At 38.9% G+C, this 19833-nt stretch overlaps 1 protein-coding gene across 1 annotated transcript in view; it reads left to right on the forward strand.

The window, feature by feature from the left end:
- The window catches only part of LOC308388051 (protocadherin-15-like), a 219534-nt gene that overhangs the window by 117549 nt on the left and 82152 nt on the right, over positions 1–19833 (forward strand). Inside the window, exons 12-18 of the mRNA XM_080868525.1 lie at positions 1935–2141; positions 2362–2382; positions 4091–4225; positions 14133–14282; positions 16197–16390; positions 18025–18157; positions 18365–18444. Of these exons, the coding sequence (XP_080724651.1) occupies positions 1935–2141; positions 2362–2382; positions 4091–4225; positions 14133–14282; positions 16197–16390; positions 18025–18157; positions 18365–18444 (920 nt within the window). The remainder of the gene's footprint in view (positions 1–1934; positions 2142–2361; positions 2383–4090; positions 4226–14132; positions 14283–16196; positions 16391–18024; positions 18158–18364; positions 18445–19833) is intronic.

Below are 19833 nucleotides of genomic sequence, written 5' to 3' on the forward strand. Positions count from 1 at the left end.
GGTAGATGGAGCCTCATCTACCTGATTCATGTACAGGGCAAGGAATGATTATTCTAGGATTCAAAGGAGCAGGTGAGTAAGAATTAGACTTTTGTGCCTTGAAGGTTCTGCATAGTTAATGCTTTAGGTAAGGTAACAGTTAAATAATCAGGAGCCTATTTTAGACAACATGTGCTTTATGTTTTAAAAGTCATCACTGATGTTGACTTAGGTACATCTACTAAGGTGACTGCGGTGAGATTAAGCCAAATGTCAAAGGCAGACGTGACGGCTTGGTGAAAGTAAGAGAATGAAGAAATGGCACTCTAAATCATGAGGGAACACTGTATGTGAAGTGTATGTTATGGCTGTCAATGACAGCATTTTTGTTTTTTCCCTCAGGCGTTTGTGTGAGCAGATTGGATCTCTGGGTCAGTATAGTGCTGGTGTTCTTATTATCACTTTGATAAGGGGATAAGTAGAAGATGTTTGGGGAAGAGAATCTGACATGAGATTGTGATTGAAATAATAACAGGTATGAATCTCAGCTGGAGGGAAGCTCAACTGAATATGCTACAAGTGGGTTTTTTTTCTTTTCCCCATAGTAAGCTATACACATAAGGCAGTAAACATGAAGTCATGGGGAACCTGCTGTTTACAATTTTGCAGTACAAGCGCTTACATTTCTTATAATTGGCACTCTGCAACACAAGCCCAGTGAAATTGAGCTAATGTGCTGAATTAGTTCCAGGTCATGGCCTGAACTGATGTTCCCTTAGTCCCCCACTCCTTCTGTATTTTCAAAGCCTTAATGTTTCTGAAGCATCCCAGTGTGGGTGGCAAAAGTGACATATGTACTTAGGAGGCGAAAGATTGTAGTGACAGCCTGACCAGACCGCATTCATTAAGTTTCCTCTTACTGGGACATGGCAGTGTCAGATTCGACTCTAGTGTAAGTTCAGCTTCATTAGGTTTTGTGCAGTTTGAATGGCTGAGACAACATACTGATTTATGGAAATGTACTATGTTACTAAAGTGGCCATGTCACCCACCAGCCGTGCAGCAAAATGAAGTGGAAGGATTGTTTACATTGTTGTGATTGTTATGGATTCCTCTAGTTTGCTGTGTGTTTCTCTGTACATGGCACAAATGCAAACTGATTTTGGATGCAGGTTCATGTTTCACTTGTGCATTTCTTGGAGATTTTACAGCTCTGGATTTATCTTTCCAGATTTAGTTTGTAAACATTTTAATAGCTTAAGAGGACATATTGATTTTATGTAATGGGAGCTAGATTTTTCAAGAAACTTGTTTTTTTTTTCACAAATGGACTGATACCTGATTGAGCAATGTAATTTTCACTCTTTCAGTGGTCTTGTAACAGAACATTTCTCTAAGCTCTGTTCCATAGCTGAGTGCTGCATGTCTGTTTTTGGTTGAGGATATTGACATGCTGAATAGATGAGCTGTACATGGGGATTTTATTATATCAGACTGCTCTGTGGTTGATTCAGAAGACAGAGAACCTTTACAGAAAAACAGGGATTTTTCACCTTCAGCAATGCAGACAGATTTGGTGTGAGCCTTTTTAATAGTGAAGTGGTTAATTTTGGCATTGAATCAGCTCGTAATATTCCCAAGAGCCTCCTTCTATCACTGGTCACTGATTTGACAGAAAAGGAGTGCCACTAATTGCAGTCCCTCTCCTACAAAGGATGGTATTTCTGTTAAATGCCCCGGTAATTACTAAGTTCTAATCCTAAATGGACCCCTGATTAAATTTAGTCAATATAGCTTTTTTAAAATTGAAATGACACTCAGAGAAATTATGCCTTTCTATTTCTTTGCCTGCATGAGAGTTGGAACAGCATAACTTTCCAGCAGAGTAGTCTTGTTGATATGGTATTTTCCACAGAGTGACTTTCACCCTTGTTCTTTCTTTTCCCTCTCCCAAGGCTGAACAGGATAATGGTCATCCCCTCCCAGCATATGCTAAAGTCATCGTTGAAATCTTGGATCAGAACAACCAGGCACCGTATTTCCAGTTTGCTACCTATCAGGGCTATGTGAGTGAGTCCTCCCCAGTTGGTACGACTATCTCAGCCAGTGCCAACCTTACCGCCCCCCTGGGAATCGTCGCTTTGGATAATGACATTGAGGAGGTACAGAGAGAAAGAGAGGCTTTATCAGCCTAAGCTCGCTGTCGCTTACTCTTTAAAGATGCCCATCCATGCATGGTTGCATACAAACACAAAGTACTTGTAGTGCATTGATTAAATATTGAGGACAGAGCCACATTTATTCATGTGCTTGTATCGCGTACTCACAGAAAATAACATGTGCATGAGTCATTGTCCCGCTATATTTGTTTTGTTGTTACAGCTGGCTCCCGGTGTTACACCTGTAGGTAAAAGGGCTGATTTTAAATGCTGTGGCACGCACAAACTCACACACGCACTCAAACCCACACAATGTTATAAAGGGATGTCCTGATCCAGTTTTGTGCTCTAATCTTTGATGCAAATCATTTTAAAGATTGACTAGCTTTTGATGCTGAGTTTAATCCAATATTCATGTTTTCCTGCATTATGCAGCTGCAGTGTGTACACTTAATAACTTAAAGTGGGCCTGTGCTGGGCCTCTGTTATTAGTAAAGGAAATTGAATTCAGAGATTTGGCTTAATAGTTTTGCTTTAAACTTGCAACATGGCTTCAGCTGGTTTCTTTCTAATGTGATATGATGGCCAAAGATTTAAAAATACATGTATAAGTCTTTGGAACGAGACATTTCCTTGCTTGATTTCCACTTCAAACAAAAGGTTAAATGCATTCCTTTTAGTTGTATTTATTTTGCCCACTCGCTTTACCTGATCTGGCACAATGTCAATGCGAATCTCATTCATTTAAACTTCACTTCATGTAGCCGATACAGATCAGTACTGCTGTTTCCCTTTTACCAAAACTGATTTGGGACATACCTACTTTTAATGCATGCATCATGGTGTGAAAAGTAAGAATACATTCAGAGCACTGATCACTGCTGGAGACATTCTCAGCGTCTAATTACCAACTTCATAATCCTGCTTTGTATTTGGAAAAAAAAAACTCTATTTCCTGCAGAATTCCTCCTCTTTTTACTGCAGAATTGCACAAATGATCAATTAAATGGTAATCGGGTCTCCTGTAATGATTGGTGTGTTGTACATCAATCAAGCTGTGTACTGACTTTTGTACTGGAATTGGAGTGTGTGTTTGGAGTGTTTTGCTTTGATTGGAGTGTCTTTTGTAATGTGCAGATTGCTGTTTCTGCATTTCTAAAATCAAAACTTTACAAATTGATTCTTCCGTGTGGGGTGTTAACCATTTCTTTGACAGCTTACAAAGTGTGCGTGCATGTGTGCATCCACCTCAGTGGAGAACTCTAACTCACTCACTGCACTGTTAGACTCGCACAGTGACACGCAGCTAAAACAAATGATTACTACCTTTAGTTCATCTTTCAATACATAGCAAGTCTTTGCAGAAGATTAACACATCAAAGTGGAAACAGAGATAACAAAATCAATAAGCCACCCAGTCCCGATGTTTACCAAACTCTCTTAAGAGGACTCTTTGATGGATGTGAATCGAAGCCGACTTGCAGCAGTGGACCACAGTTGTATTAACACAGCAGTGATCGTTATCAAAATGACTCTTTTTCAAAATGTTTCTCAAGCTTTTTGTTTTCATCTGGAAACCTTAAACCAAAAGCTGAAAACCCCATATCCTGCCTGCTTAATTTTTCCCCCTAAAGGAACAGGTGTAGTAATTAGTAAAGACGCCTTTCTATTGCTTTCATGATACAGTCACATTCATAAAGATGTCGGGTTCTTTGAGTGTTTCATTAATGTTAAAAAGACATTGGTTTAGGGCTCATTGCCTTCTTCTCTATTTTCTCTAGAAAGATGGGTGACCTGCCAACAGATTACTTTTTCCAACTCTTTGGCAGATCAAAATGTACCATTTGATAGGTTTCTCAGCTCCACAGCTGCGGCCTTCGAAAAATAAATTATGAAACAGTCATGTCACCATGGCAACATGTTTCTTTTTTTGTATATCTTTCTTTCGGAAGACAAAAGACCCCATGGTGACGATTACCCTGGATGACTACACCATGATCTTCAGCCTGACCCCAACTGGGATAATCCGCTACCTGAGGCTCCTCAAACCTGTGGACCGGGAGACGCAGATGGTCTATACTTTCACGGTAGGCCCACAACTCAGTGTAGCTATCTGCACAACTGCACTCGAGTACTGTGACCCACATCTTCCATTTTGTGTATTTAAATAGAAGTTCAAGATTAGCCATGTACCAAGAGGCACTTGGAGATACAAAGCTGACCTGACACTTCCAGAGCAATATGACCTTTATTAGTGGACCCATAGCAGTGAAGTGAGGCAGTTTGTCCACTTATACATTTCCATCCAACAGTGGACCAGAGGCATATCGGTTTTGTATGCTCAGTAAGATTTGTGGTGCATGTTTATTTTAATGTTATGTAACAATGCATAGATTTTAATACTATACACAGAAACTGTAATGTGAGAAACATTGTAGGGGTGGCAAATCCCAGATAAATCAGAAACAAAATCAAGTAGCTTATTGATCAGGTTAACATCATCCATGAAGCAAGAAAAACATCCTGCAAATACAGAAAACTCTAACAGAGAGTTGTACTCTGAAACTTGAAAATAGCCATGAAATGTTAAACTGATGATTCATTCGTATATTATCTTTAATCTTTTGTGTGCTTAGTGTTATTAACTATACATGTAGAATTATCCTGTTATTAAGTAATGATCTGCCCATTAACTATTAGTATTTCACCAAAAGTTGAATTGTACTAGAACTGTACTCTTCTTGCTATTTCTCTATTACCTTTGTTCTTCTTTATTTGCTATAGATTTCTCTATTACTCTTGAATGTAGTCAGGTATATGGTATACGAATAAGCTCCTTAAGTTACTTGCGTTTGAATTATTTTCTTGTCTTTCTTGGCCTTCTTGCACACCACTTCCTAAATCTGTAAAAACAAGACAAAATACTTCTGGCTCTCAGATCATAATCAAAATATTGTTTGCACTGTCCATGTTGGCTTTCTTGTTTCTTCTTTTCTTCTTTTTGACTTTGACTCACAATACAAGTCATTCAAATTTATTGGAACCCTGTAATTTGTATATCATATGAAATGGTTCAGTCTCACTGAGCTCCACAGCTATGTTTTATCTGATGTTTTCATTGTTATTAATTTCACATTAGCAGTCTGGTTCACCAATTTTAAGTGTTTTGGCTTAGAGAGGTAGCAACTTGTTTATCCAGGGGTATTAGCAAACCAGCAGTGATACTACAGCAAGCTTGCTGGAAATGTTTCCCCGGGGACCGCAGAAGTTTGAACTCGGATGCTTTTGTGTGCCGTTGATTTTGGTGTAGTGCTGGATTTGGTTGAGTTGGTGAAAGTGCTTTGGACATCAGCACCAGCGGTATATGAAGGAATGTTTTATTTATTATGTGTGTGCGTTGTTGACCCTTTTGTGCTGTGTGTGCTCAGCTTTATTTATCCTCTTTGGTTTCTCTCTGGTTTGGATATATGAGAAGCTTAAAAGCTGGTAAGTGCTAAGAATGCTTTTGAGCTCAAGATCCATTCTGACAACACTTTACAGAGAAGCTGAGAAGCTGTCAGTTGTGGGTTGATTGTGTTGCGTTTTTTAGATAGCCATGTTTGGCACAGCTTTGTAGAAAGGTCTTTATTCAGTATCACATGTAAAAGAGAGAAATTCCCTTCTCGGATCATTAGAAGCAGTTGTTCTGCTATCTTTTGGTAACATCCTCTTCATGTCGCTTCACTTGAACAGACAAGTTGCATATTAAATGCTATAAAGGTTTTGAATAAATTCTAGAGATATATTTTTTAGTGAGCTTCAGTTATTCATTTTCTGTTTGATTTTTTAATTAATGTTTTTTTATTACATTATAATGTATGTCACTGATTATCGGGGCGCTATGTTGTACTGTTATTACAATATTCAGTACCGTGCAAATGTCTTGAACCACCAATCTTTTCATTATGTTTTGCTTCTAAGGAGCCAGACTTTCTTGTGCTTTTTATCCCTCAGCCATCAAAGGCTGATGGGGTACTGTCGTCACACGCCGGCCAGCAGGCGTAGACACCCAAGTTTGTTAATGCGGTAATTCAAATCTCAGTGATCTCTGACCTCAAGGACAGTGGCCAAGTTTTCTGAAAATCTTATGATGGGATAACTCAAGAAATCACCTGGAATTTTCAAACTCATACCATAGGTGCTGCCACTGAAATCTCAGACAAGTTTGAGTCCCATTGATCTCCACCTCAAGGTCAGAGGTCAGGGTTTCTGAAAATCTCCTAGGATTATCACATTTATACCATAGGTTCATCTACTGCACAGGCAGGTGCTGGTATTTTTAGTGGTCTTGAGCAGTAGTTCTCCAGGGTTTCTGAGGGTCTTTTGAAAGTTTTTATTTTAACATTGGCTGCTTTTCAGTCTTTTTCAGTCCAAGTCCTTATACCTGACCATTTTTAGACCATTTTGACAATAAATCACTCAGTAATTTAAAAACAACAATAAAATACTTAAAGAGATACTTTTCTTTTAAAAAGATCTACATATAACAGACAACTTAATAAAAATGTATTTTAAATTACATGTTTAACCACACTGAGGGCAGTGAACCCCAGGAAGGCCACCGGACCAGATGGGGTAACCGCAAAGGTCCTAAAAGAGTGTGCAGACCAGCTGGCTGGGGTCTTCACTAAGATCTTCAACACTTCACTGTCCCAGTCCTGCATCCCGCCGTGCCTAAAGTCAGCCACAATTGTCCCACTGCCAAAGCGTACTAACATTAGCAGCCTCAACGACTACCGACCAGTTGCTCTAACACCTGTTATAATGAAGTGCTTTGAGAAACTGGTCCGACGTCACATCATGTCCTGCCTGCCACCCACACTCGACCCGCTCCAGTTTGCATACAGAGCTAACAGATCAACTGAAGATGCCATTGCTACAACGCTCCACACCACCATCTCTCACCTGGAAGTGCAGGGCCGTTACGCCAGGCTGCTCTTTGTTGACTTTAGCTCTGCTTTCAATACGATACTCCCGGACAGACTAATAGATAAACTGCTGGAAATTGGACTTCCTTCCACCACCTGCCGCTGGATCAGAGACTTCCTCTCAGACCGTGTACAGAGAGTTAGAGTGGGGCCTCATCTTTCCTCAGCCCTCAGCCTCAACACCGGCTCTCCACAAGGCTGTGTACTGAGTCCTCTACTGTACACTCTGTACACACATGACTGTGTTAGTTCCCACCCAGACAACACAGTCATCAAGTTTGCAGATGATACCACTGTGGTGGGGCTCATCTCAGGGGGAGATGAGACTGCATACAGAGCTGAAGTTCAGAGGCTGTCAGATTGGTGTGCAGATAACAACCTGGACCTCAATACCACCAAGACAAAAGAACTGGTAGTTGACTTCAGAAGGAGGAAGTCCGAGCTGCAGCCTGTCAGCATCAACGGGGAGTGCGTGGAAAGGGTCTCCAGTTTCAAGTTTCTGGGTGTGCACATAGACACAGACCTCCAATGGAGCTCTAACACCTCTGCGGTCTTAAAGAAGGCCCAACAGCGTCTCCACTTTCTGAGAATCCTCAGAAAAATGGACCTGAAGAAGGAGCTGCTGACCGTCTTCTACCGCTGCTCCATTGAAAGTGTGCTGACATATTGCATCGGTGTGTGGTTCTCCAGCTGCACCACAGCACACAGAAAGGCACTCCAGAGGGTCATCAACATGGCCCAAAAAATCATTGGACATCCTCTTCCCTCCCTGAAGGACCTGTACAGCACTCGCTGTCTCAAGAGGGCACGCAGCATCCTACGGGACTGCACACACCCAGGACACTGGGTGTTTAAGCTGCTGCCGTCTGGCAGGAGGTTCAGGCTGCTGAGGTCCCGAACAAATAGACTCAAGGACAGCTTTTACAACAGGGCAATAGCCCTGATCAATGTAAATAGCTGACCTGACTGGATACCTCCCTGGACTTTTTAGGGGGAGGTAATAATATTTATATTTATAACAAGGTGCAATAATAATTAATGTGCAATAATAACAGTGTGCAATACACATACACTTATTCTTCTTTTTTATACTAAGTTAATATACTGTGTTGTGTTGTTTGTTACGTTGTGATGTGTCATATCGTGTCGTGTTGTGTTATATGTAGTGCCGACGTAGGACAGTTTTTCCAATTTCATTGTACTACTGTACTATGTATGACTGTGCAATGACAATAAAGAGTTATCTTATCTTATCTTTGTTACTAGCAGCATCTCACAAAAACGCTTCAAGTTCCCATTTCTTCTCTTGAATCTATGAAATAGAGTAAAGGTGACACCATTTTTGAATGAACAAGTTCCTGAAGGACCATTAGTCAGAAACTCAGCATGGTGTGCAGTGTGCCCTTAAAAATTTAAGATCACTGGACGAGTGGAGGATAAGAGAAGTGGCAGGCATAAAAACTATCCACAGCAGATGAGTAGTATCTCAAAGTCATGTCTTTGAAAAATAGGAACAAATTCAGCAAAGACCTGACACGTGACCTGAGTGATACTTCTGGCCCTTCAATTGGTCCATCTACTGTTTGCCGAAGCCTCATCAGAAATGGTCTTAGTGGAAGGGTGGCTGTCAAGAAGGCATTCTTAAAGACAGAAAACAGAGGAGAACACACAAAGTTGACTGAAAATCAGAGGCCACTAGTCTTATGGAGTGACAAATCCAAATTTCAAATTTTTTGTTCATTGTTGTCAAAATATATGGAGAATGTCAGCAGAGAGTGTCTGCAGCTATCTATAAAAGACAGGGGAGACTCTGTCACAGTTGTGAGCTGCATTTCATTCAGTGGCATTGGGGAGTTTTTCAAAATTGATGGAATTATGAATGCAGAAAAGTATTGTTGGATTTTCATCCATCGTGCAATACCAAAAGCATCTGACTGGCAACAGCTTCATTTTTCAGCATGACAATGATCCCAAACACATTGCCAATGCAGTAAAAGAATACCTGGATAGAAAAACACACAGTGGAACATCGTCAATCATGGCTTGGCCTCTCCAGAGCTTGGACCTCGACATTATTGAAACTGAAAATAAAACAAAAGGCAGTCAGCACCAAAGAAGAACTTTAGGATATCCTTGAAGAAGTCTGGAGAATTAGACTACCTAAAAAGAATTACGAGAAAAATGACAAGACATTAAGCTTGTACGAATTGTCCAAACTCTAAATAATATAATAATAAACTATATCAAATAAAATCAATTCTGTAGCACAGTGATACAGTGATGCTGCTGTAACTCTAATGGACACACCTTTTCTACTGCTTTGCTATATTAAAAAGGTAGGATGTGCCACTGGCTACTGGCAGCGTGTGTGCACCACAGTTTGTCTTTTTACTCGTTACACCTGCAGCACACGTTAAGTCTAGGGCTGTGTGAGTCAGTAGAAGGCAAGCATGTTCACTACACCCACGGGGTAAGTCGACAGCCCAACCAGTCTTCGAGGCTCTAGCTACTTGAGCCATGACTTGCCATGTCGACTACCACATAGATGAGGTTCAGGGAAGCATTCGATGCTAGTGGCTTGTTAGAGCTAAATTTAGATATTATGATGTGATGCTGGATGGTATGAATAAAACTTTGTATCATGCTGGGTTTTGGGGTTTGTTAGTTTTTTGTTTTTTTTGGTTTGTTTTCTTTTGTTTATATTTTTTCTTGTTCACTTTATGAATTGTAGTATTATTACTAATAGTAATAATTTCCATAAGTGGTTATTTCATTTTAGATTTATAATGGCTTATATTTGTTTTTCTGTCAGGACTACATAAAATACAAACTTTAATGTAAGATCAGTACGTAACAGGCTGCTTGTTATGCTTTTCAGTTTTGCTCAATGCCAGTTTTTCTGCTGCAGACTTAGTATATGGTTCACTGGTGTTAATGTTTCCACAGCAGAGCTTTGTAGTGCAACTTTATAACGAACTCCATTTGGACTTATTTTTCTAAAGTTTGTGGCACAAATGATTCTGTGGTTAGAAAACACAGCTCATCTTTTGGCAGCAAAATATTCTGGACCATCTTTGTGTCTTTTTTTCCTCCATCCTCTATCAGTCTTTACTCGGGTAGCATTAGATCTGCTTGGCTAGCTAGCATTACCCAGCATGCATTTCAGTGGCGTAGTTAATTAAAGCTCTATGTTTCACAAATGAAGTTAATACAAGTCTCCTCTCAGTACACTATTCAGTACACTGAATGTCCAAAGATATAATTCACTTAAGCTCCTGAAAAGCTGTTTTTTATCTGCTCACTGATATAGTAGAGTAGTACATGAAGTATTCATATCATGAAATTAAGACTATTATAAGTTTAAAGTGCATTGAGGCGACCTTTGTTGTGATTTGGCACTATATAAATAAAATTAACTATACAGATACACTGTTAACCACTACTGTGATGTTGTCACTATTGTGCCTGGGTGCCTTATAAAAAATAGATTAAAAAAATTAAATATATATGTGTAAATATTACAAGTTTGTATTTAAGAGCTGATCGAGGTACAATGAATATATCCAAGGAACACAAACAGTGGGAAAATAAGAAGACTGAAATAGAGGAGGGGGTGAATAGAAGTGTCCACCTGTGTCTGTATAACACTGATAGGAAGGTCCATGAAAGAAAATCACTAAAAGTCAACCCTTTTTTTTTGTTGGCAACTTTTTTTTTACTTGAAGTAAGATTTAATTCAGTCTTTAGAATGAAAGCGAGGTTTGTGCTCCAAGGAAAAGTCTTTTTAACTTTTCTTTGTCTAGTCTTTGTTGATCCAAAGGTTTATCACGTGGCAACATGTCTGAGCTGTTACATTAACATGTTAGATTGTGGCTTTTGAATGCGTGAGGAGTTGTTATTGCCACCTGGACGGTATGCATGTTACACACATTTTAGTTTAGGTGACAGGGTGCTAAGAGTTTTGTCTACTATTGTTCTATGTGGTGTTGTAATTGTTAAATTGTTAATGAGTTCAGACATTCAGTATGGCAGGAATGTGTCTTTGAATTGAATTGAATTTCTAATAAGAGGTACCATAATGTCCCTTCTTCTGGCTGTCTGGGGTCAAAAAATGCATCCAGCACCTTCTTGGTTTGGCGATCTGCCACAGCAGAATCTGGGTTTAGACCTCTTAATAAGTCTTGTTTCATCTTAGCTAACCCCTGTATAAGCTGTCATTTGGATAAGTCAGGCCTGTGATGTGGAAAAAAAACTGAATGAAATTTAGACAACACACCTGCTACAGCAGGACAGCAGTACTTTACACACCATGTACCTGACTAATCCATGATTAGATTAGATTAGAGGAACAGCTCTTCACACATGCAGAAAGGTGCCAGATTTGTCAACACAGTGTATTATGCTTAAAACGGAGTCAGAAGGACTCAGATGTAGTGCACTGATAGAACTCCATGCACAAAGATGCCCAATATTCTACTGTGCAGATATTTGCACCACCCATTTGTCTGAGGAGTTGTTGGTGAGAATAAGGCAGATGTGAAGTATGAAGGACGGCTGTGGCCTCTAGGCCTGTGTGATTGCATCACACAACCAGTGAGATAAATGCTGTTTTGACAGCAACCTACCCTGGGATTGTCCTCCGTGGTGGACAAATTGTTGCCTAATGTTAGTTGTGCAAAAGACATTATGAGCCAGAGCTCACACGAGACACTGCTTTTGTTCAATGCTTTGTTCTTACTGTAGGTTCAGAAGAAAGATTTTGCTATATTAACCTTGCTCCTGTCTTCCCTCATAGTACAACATAATTTTGTGCCTGATAACACAAATAAGGAACTCACTCTTATATAAGACTAAAAAAAACCATTACTTTAGGGAAATATTCTTGAAAAAAATTTGATTTACTTTCTGACATGCCATAAAGCTTAATTATTGACAGAGCTATACAGTAGATATTCATCTACATACCTTGAAATGTTGGTTATACCCAGTCCTCTGGATCAGACTAAGGCATGGGATGAAAACGTAGTCATGGACTAGTAGGAGCACCACAGGACAGCCCTGTTTTCTATCCCTGTGGACTTTAGTGAAAGGTTCATAGTGGGATATTGGTATTCTTAATTTTGGGGGGGTTTGAAAAATTAGGCCAAAGCTCTGTGAAGCAAGTCAATAGGAACCGTATGGCTGGTATCTCCTGGCACCACCTAAGAGACCGCAGGCAGGAACACAGTGTTCTTCCAGCATTACCGTGCCTCTCAGATCTTCCGCCTTCTTAGAAGTGGGCGAATAGCTATCAAAATTATGTGGACAAGGAGAGTGCCACCAGTGCGGTCTCTGAGCAGCAATGAGGATAGTGCAAGCCAAGAACACATGACTCCAGACCTCTCATTATCCAGTTCCAGTCCCTGCCCCCAACAGGGACCTGGGAAGAGAAACCAAGATGAAACAAATGGACTGTTGCCTACCATCAGGATCCTCCTCCTTAATATCTGAACATAGAGTATCTGATAGAGTCTGCCTCTATCGTGTTTGAAATTGATAATGCTAAATATTTATGTAGTATTTGAGTATTTGGTTTTCAGCTTTGTAGATATGTCTCAGGCTGATCTCACAACAGGCTTTACATTTTTCACTTTTAAAACTTTTTTGGGGATGTGAGTTTATCAGAATCTATAAAATGTTCTACCTAACCTTGAAAAACATATTGATTCACTTCTTTGACTAATGTGTGTGTGTTTGTATTTCTCAGGGATAATTTATTTAACAAATTTATTACTCTAATTTATATTAAACTGTACTCTAGATGTAGGGTATAGATAGTATCCAAGATTTTAGAGAAAAAAAACCTTTTTGTGCATATTTTTGTAAAGTATTATATGAATGTGTGTTTATCTAGTTCGTTTCTCTTGCAATAAGCAAGCTCTATTCATGTTTAGCTTTTGTGATAGATTTGATTAATTTTTAAGCTATTTCTTTTTGTTTGCTTTGTTTGCTTTGAAGGTTAGATTTCCAATGAGTTTTATTGGGAACCCATCTGTGTTTCATTTACAATCAACACCGAATATATATTCATGTCTTTCTTGTTGTTATTTGCCCTTCATTTCTATACCTTAGTCCTCATTCTTCTTTTTGGATTCTTATTTTTATATATTTAAATTTGGGGTTTTTTGGGTTTGTTTTTTTTTTTCAATCAACCCATTAAGGTTTTTTTTGTCTATTTTACTGGCCTCTGCATTCGGAAATGGGTCCCCTCAGTTGGAATCAGTTTAATCCACTTCTCATAGTAAACATATTAGTCAGGCATGACATGGTTTACATAAGTCAGTACTTACACATTTATATAAGTATGTATAAGTATGGATTGTCTCAGTAAATCCAAATCTGCTTTCCTTCTTGTCTCCCTAAAACTTCTTGGCATCTCAGTTCTGGCTCAAGAACAGAAACACAGTTTGATAGGATGGAAAAGCACGTTTCTATATGTTATCATTTGTTTCTGTTCAACACCTTCACTGTGAGTGTTTAGCTGCTACTAAAAGCAATCTCCTGATATACAGTATAACCAGCAGGATTTGTCATTTCAATTTTGACGCTTAGTGCAAAGCGTCAAAACATGTATTTCTTGCTGCTGCAACAGTTGTTGTTTAGATCTACCCTCTCCTACACTGCACTTGTTGCTCTGCTCAGTCCATTTTCTTTCTACCTCGCCAAGTACTGGAGATCAGAGCTGCCAGGGACAAATAAACATGTGGTTTGTTCAGTTTGCAATCTGTCCTTTAGGCAGCTTCAGACGAGCACTCCCTTTTCTTCTCTAAGCACTTTTCTAATGTCAAGGGAAAGAAAAATGAATGTATACAAAGGAAAACTGTAAGCACTGGTGTTGAGGTCGTAAAAACGTTATTTGACACTTAGGCTTATCAAATAGTGAAAGCCTAAGGTTGAATAAAATAATCAATTATCTATGATTTATCTGAGGAAAATGGACTTCACTTGTGTACGCTTTATTAGGTATTTCTCTTTCTTGTGTTTATAGATGGTGGCGTCAGATGGCGTCCAGCAGAGCAGGCCAGTAACTGTCAACATCCTGGTCATTGATGCCAATGACAATACCCCCACATTTGGAGAGGTCTCCTACAGTGTTGAAGTCTTCACCAACATGCAGCCGGGGGAGACGGTGCTACAGGTAATCAATCCAACAATCATTCTTTTGCTTCTTTCCTCTTGCACCAGCACGCCGCGCTACGTCTCCATCTTTTTCCTCATCACACAGAATCCCTCTCACGCACGTTCTTTCATGCTCAAAACAAATAACCACAACAATCCAGTGCATTGTGCTGGAATAGTGCCCTTCATCTCATCTGTAGTCCTGTCAGACAAGTCACAGACAATGCTTTTATCTATATCTTCAGTGCACAAGCTTGGTTCATTCGTAGTGGAAGGCACTCGTGATGACCGTGAATTAACCCCCCTGCTTACGTATTTTGCTTATAAAACACAATTTTCTCCTTGTTTGTTTAGTCCATTTTGATTATCTTTATGGATTAGGAACATTGTTCGTTTTTGATTTCATTAGTGTAGTGGTTTTAAAGGTCATGATATACTTCCCTCTTTTCTGTTATGCGTGTATGCTTAAGTTAACCAAATCTAACATCTGTGCATGAAAACGATAAACGGTGAGCAGACTCGTGTAGGCATTACTGAAAGGGACATTTTTCATTCATTGTTTCATTCTGGGTAGGAACAAACACAGCTTGGTTAGAAAGTGCTCAGGCAATATTTAGTTAGCCTGTGGAAATTACTGTGATTCCAGTGAAGGTGACAACACCAGCTCATAATTTACATGCGCTTATTTAAAAGGACGCTGAAGGTCGCTTAACTTCAAAAGCTAACTAGAGGTCATAATTACAGCTTGCTCAAACTTATGCCATAGGAGAGGACTTGTTCAAAACATGAACCATAACTTCATTTTGCTACAACAGAGGAGTAAGAGTTCTATCATTGTATTGTCTCATTTGATAGTCGGAGCATGATTCTTTCATCTTTTAGCTGATCTGTCCTCTCAGCAAGGCCTCTCCTCAAAAGAGAAAAAAAAAAGTCAGACATTGAAAAGGTCAAGTTTAATCGGTTTTAAAAAACAGCCGTTTCACCCTCCCTGAAATGAGGCCAGGGGTCACAGAGTGCCTGGTATGACCGCTTAACCGATTTTTATAAGCCATTTATGAGAGCTGAAGCCCCCTGAGGATTCTGCTGCTTATTTGATGCTACAGCTCTTACTCCAACGACAGGAGCATGGAAAAGGAGGTCATGGTAACTTGGATTAAAGTTTCAAGGCCCTAAAGATATGAAGCCAACTACACTATGAGGGCTCGTATTTACAAGCAGCGGGATGTCCTAAATAATTTTCCTTGAAGGAAAGGGTGGTTCCTTAATTTGTTTGATATGGGAGCATGAAATAAATGATATATTTACGTATCATTTTTTCCATCACACTTGCCAAAAGAACTATGTTTGTCAGCTGTCTGTCAACAGCCCCCCATATTTTATATGAAAGGCTGAATGTAGTGAAAGTAGTTTGCAACTTTGCTCATCATTAAGTTAAACAAACCAAAATCCTTTAGATTTGATTTCACTTAAATGCAGACCCTTTTCTATGCATTTGTCATTTCACAGACTTTAACACATACAAATCATTTTGTGAAATCATCACTGTTTTTTGATATGGCTGTACTGTAAACAATAGACAATTTCTCTTTTATTGTTGTAATTTTAACATTTAACATCTGAAACGGGTGTCTCTTGTGAGACATTTAGCCTCAGTGGGACTACTTGTATAGATAAAGGTTAAAAAAAAAAAAAAAAAAAAAAGCATAATGCAGATGATATTGTCCAGCAAATATTTATATTTGGGAATACCTCTGCAACTTATTTGCTAAACAGGTCCTAACCCACAATCCCCACCCACTGAGAAATAGTTTCTGCTTGACTGGTTTAGTAAACATATTTCTGGGAGGTGTAAAGCAAAGGGAAAAAGAGGAAAATGTAAAGGCACTGTGTGTATAATGTGTAGCTTTTTTTTTATCTCCCTAATTTCTCTCAGCTGACAGCATCGGATGCAGATGAAGGGCTGAATGGTTTGGTGACCTATGAGATACTGGCTGGCGCCCAAGGAGATTTCATCATCAGTAATCGCACTGGACGCATCACCGTGGCACCTGGTGTCACTTTAACTGTCGGGCGATCTTACACACTCACTGTCAGGGCCTCAGACAATGCACCAGAGACCCAGAGAAGGTGATTTATTTGAACATTGAAGAGTTCTACATTGATGGAAGCAGTTTTGCTATTGTGATTAATGTTCTGTACCTTTTTTTTTTCTTTTTCTTAGTTTTTTTTAAAGAAGGCAGATTTGTTTCTCCTTTCAGAATGAAAAGCAGTTTCATAGAGCCGAAGCCATCTGGATGAATAGATTTGCCAGTGTTATCTAATTGAATATGAACTCATTGTAATTCACAACATTGCTTGAAATGACCCAGAAAGTTTTTTGGGGGCTGAAATATGGAAAAAATAATTATTTGGCCTAGCTACTTTGAGTGAATGTATCCTTTTTCTTCATTGTGGTTAAACTATCTTTTTAGTTTTTCCTTTTCTTTTTTTTTCTTTTTTTTTAAATGTGTGCTTGGAGCTGTCAAAGGGAAAGAATTTCAGTGTTTCAGTGCGCCACTCAATTTGCACAATGTTGTGAAAGAGGCTGTAATGTGTTTCTGTTTTGATTTCATTAAGTCAAAGAAAGGTTGTCATAGAGATATTTCACCAACTGGTTAACATGGTGACAAAATTACTCCTCGTAGGACTTCATGTTCAGTACAGTTAGGCTTTTACTTAGTAAAAGTAAGTAAAAGTTAAGTACCAGTTCAACAAGACATGTTGGAAAAAAACAAAAAACAATTAAAATCAGTTACACTTTTGTTTCTATGAAAACTAAGAAGGCGGACGAACTTAAGCAATCATTAGAGCCTTGATCTTGAGACTTAATGCACTTTTCATTATAAGATTGTCAACCACAAAGAAAAACCAGTGCAACCAAAACTCCTTTTCTACATTTCTGCAGTAAAGGCTCAATACAAGTGAACTTTGATGTGTCATTACATTGTGTTTGAGTTGCTTTCAACTCTTTCTTTAGCTAATTTGTTAACTGATGATTGACTATGTCTTGAGTTTGAATTGACTGTATTTGCTGTAATTAAAAGAAGACATTCACATATCTATATATAGTCTGACACCTGATGTGAGAGACAAAACCAATACAGAGATATGACTGTAAACCTGAGACAAGATTGTGTATAGGAACAAATGTAGGAAGGATACATGAAAAATTGAAATTGCCCAGGGCCATGGTATTCTCTGTCAATATCAAATGGAAAAAGTTTGGAACCACCAACAGTTTTCCTAGATACAGCCACCACAGGTCAAGGAATAATTGGGCCTCAATTTCATCCCCTAAGGCCATCAAGTCAACAACACAGTATAGGCAGCCAGAGTCTGGATCTAAATCTAATACAGTAAAAAATAAAATAAAATAAAATTGATCCAACCTAGTTGAGTTTGAGCAGTTTTGCCAATAATAATGTGAGAAATTCCTAGCAAGTTTGGAAAAAAGTATTTCAACCAAGTATAAAATTAAATTGTATTTATTTTATTACATTAATAAAAAAAATGTTTTGTTTTGCTTTGTCATTGATGAATAATGAGTATACTAAAAAAAAGTTTAATCCATTTTAAGAATTAAATCAAAGTATTTAGAAAAAGTAAATACAGTGTTTATTTAACCTATTTGACTGCCCTATGGGCAAGAGGTCATTACAGCTCAACAGTTGGTCAAGTAGAAACTAATGCTGAAAGTCAGTTGGTGTCTGTATTTCTGCCAGGAGCTCCATCACAACAGTCAACATCGAGGTTTTGCCACCCAACAATCAGAGTCCACCACGCTTTCCTCTCCTGACATACAGCCTAGAAGTCAGTGAAGCTATGAGGATAGGAGCTATTCTGCTCAATCTGCAGGTGAGTCACAAATTCACACAAGGCATCGTTGTGACTTTTGCTGTGTCAGTACTTTAGACAACAGATTTTTTTTTTTTTTAACTGACATTTCACATCCTGCACTATGCTTGTTTTCACTCCAGTGCAGCATCCTTTTAGCTCAGCTGTCCTGTTTTGCACCCTTCAGCATATGGCCTTCAGACTCCTGTTGTCTTTTTTCCCCTCTAGGCCATAGACAGAGAGAACGATCCGATCAGGTATCGCATTTTGAGCGGGGATTCCCAGAAGGTCTTTAACCTCACTGAAACGTAAGTCCAGATGGGATTGTGTCAGACTTTTTGATTTTTAGCAATAAGGCTGATATTAGAGGATATATTTACTCAGTGATCTGCAAGAAAAATGGCAACTTAATGGAAGGCTTTAATTGCTTTGTGAGTGCAAAGGCTATACATACTGTAAATAGTATGACAACCGTTGAAGACGGCTTTCACAATAACAATGGACACAGCAAATGACTTGGATGGGAAGATAAAGTGAAGTGACAGATGTGCACTTGTGATGGAGGAATATAGAAGCTCACTTGGCATTCATTGGTTTTAATTATACTGTCAAATGTTCTCATAGAGAGAGAACTTTTTTCAAAGAGTTTGTTGGAGTTTTGTTATTTTAAGATATGAAGGCAATTCCATACAGAAGAAAACTGCAAACAAATTAAGTGCTAATAGGACAGCCTGAAGCACAGTTTGGCTCAAGCTACCAGTTGAGGCTCAGTGAGGTGACTATTTCTCAACCAGAGACTCTGCTTATATACTTTAGACCTTGCTTGGTTTAGCATTTGTACTGAGGAATGCAATCTTTAGTTTAGAAGATTTTGAATTGGAAAACACTTCACTGCTAGCTTCAGAGTGTTGTTTTTGGACATTTTGAACCCCACAAAGGCTGCGATCACATGTTCTCACCTTGCCAGCATATTTCTTCCATAATTTGCAGAGCAAGGTCGGCTAAAATAATTAGAAAAGGTTTTTAGCTCATCTGACTGAAGGAGCAGCGAGCTGGTGTGGTGGCAATGGCTCAGCCATCAGGCCGCAGTCCACAAGAATCAGTTTCCTAATAAATTATCATAAAACAGCAAACATGTTTTGGAGAGATCTCAACATTAGCATACAAAAAACTCACTCACCTACTTCTACGGAGCAAGCAAAAAGCATAAAATATTGTGGGCGCTGAGTGCTTTTCTCATCTATAAACGAACAAGAAATATGGAGTGACGAGACATGGGGAGACTGAAAATGCAGGGCCTTGCCAGACATGTGTCTCACTAATTGATTAAAGCTTATTTTGTCTGCGTTTTCAACCTCCCAGCTAGGTAAGGACAAGGTGTGTTGCAGTACTGTATTGCCACCTTTTCTCCACTCTTAATTTGCTCCACGGTGTTAAAATTTTATGTTTTTATAGAGAGTCGTTTGCTGTGTGGTTTAGTCACGGTAAGCAAAAACATGGTGACACAATCAAAATAGCAGGGGATCGCTATTTTTGCCACTGGCACTGTAATCTCCTAAACCAGATATGACAGAAATCATGCTAAAATAAATAGACACATCTTCATTTAGCTCATTCTTTGTGTGTTAAAAATGTTACAGTCACATCACAGGCTTTCACCAGGCTATCAGTATAATAAATGCAAGCAAGTGCTGATA

The sequence above is a fragment of the Rhamphochromis sp. 'chilingali' genome (genome assembly GCF_963969265.1).
Source record: "Rhamphochromis sp. 'chilingali' genome assembly, chromosome: 20".
In the NCBI taxonomy this organism is placed as follows: domain Eukaryota; kingdom Metazoa; phylum Chordata; class Actinopteri; order Cichliformes; family Cichlidae; genus Rhamphochromis; species Rhamphochromis sp. 'chilingali'.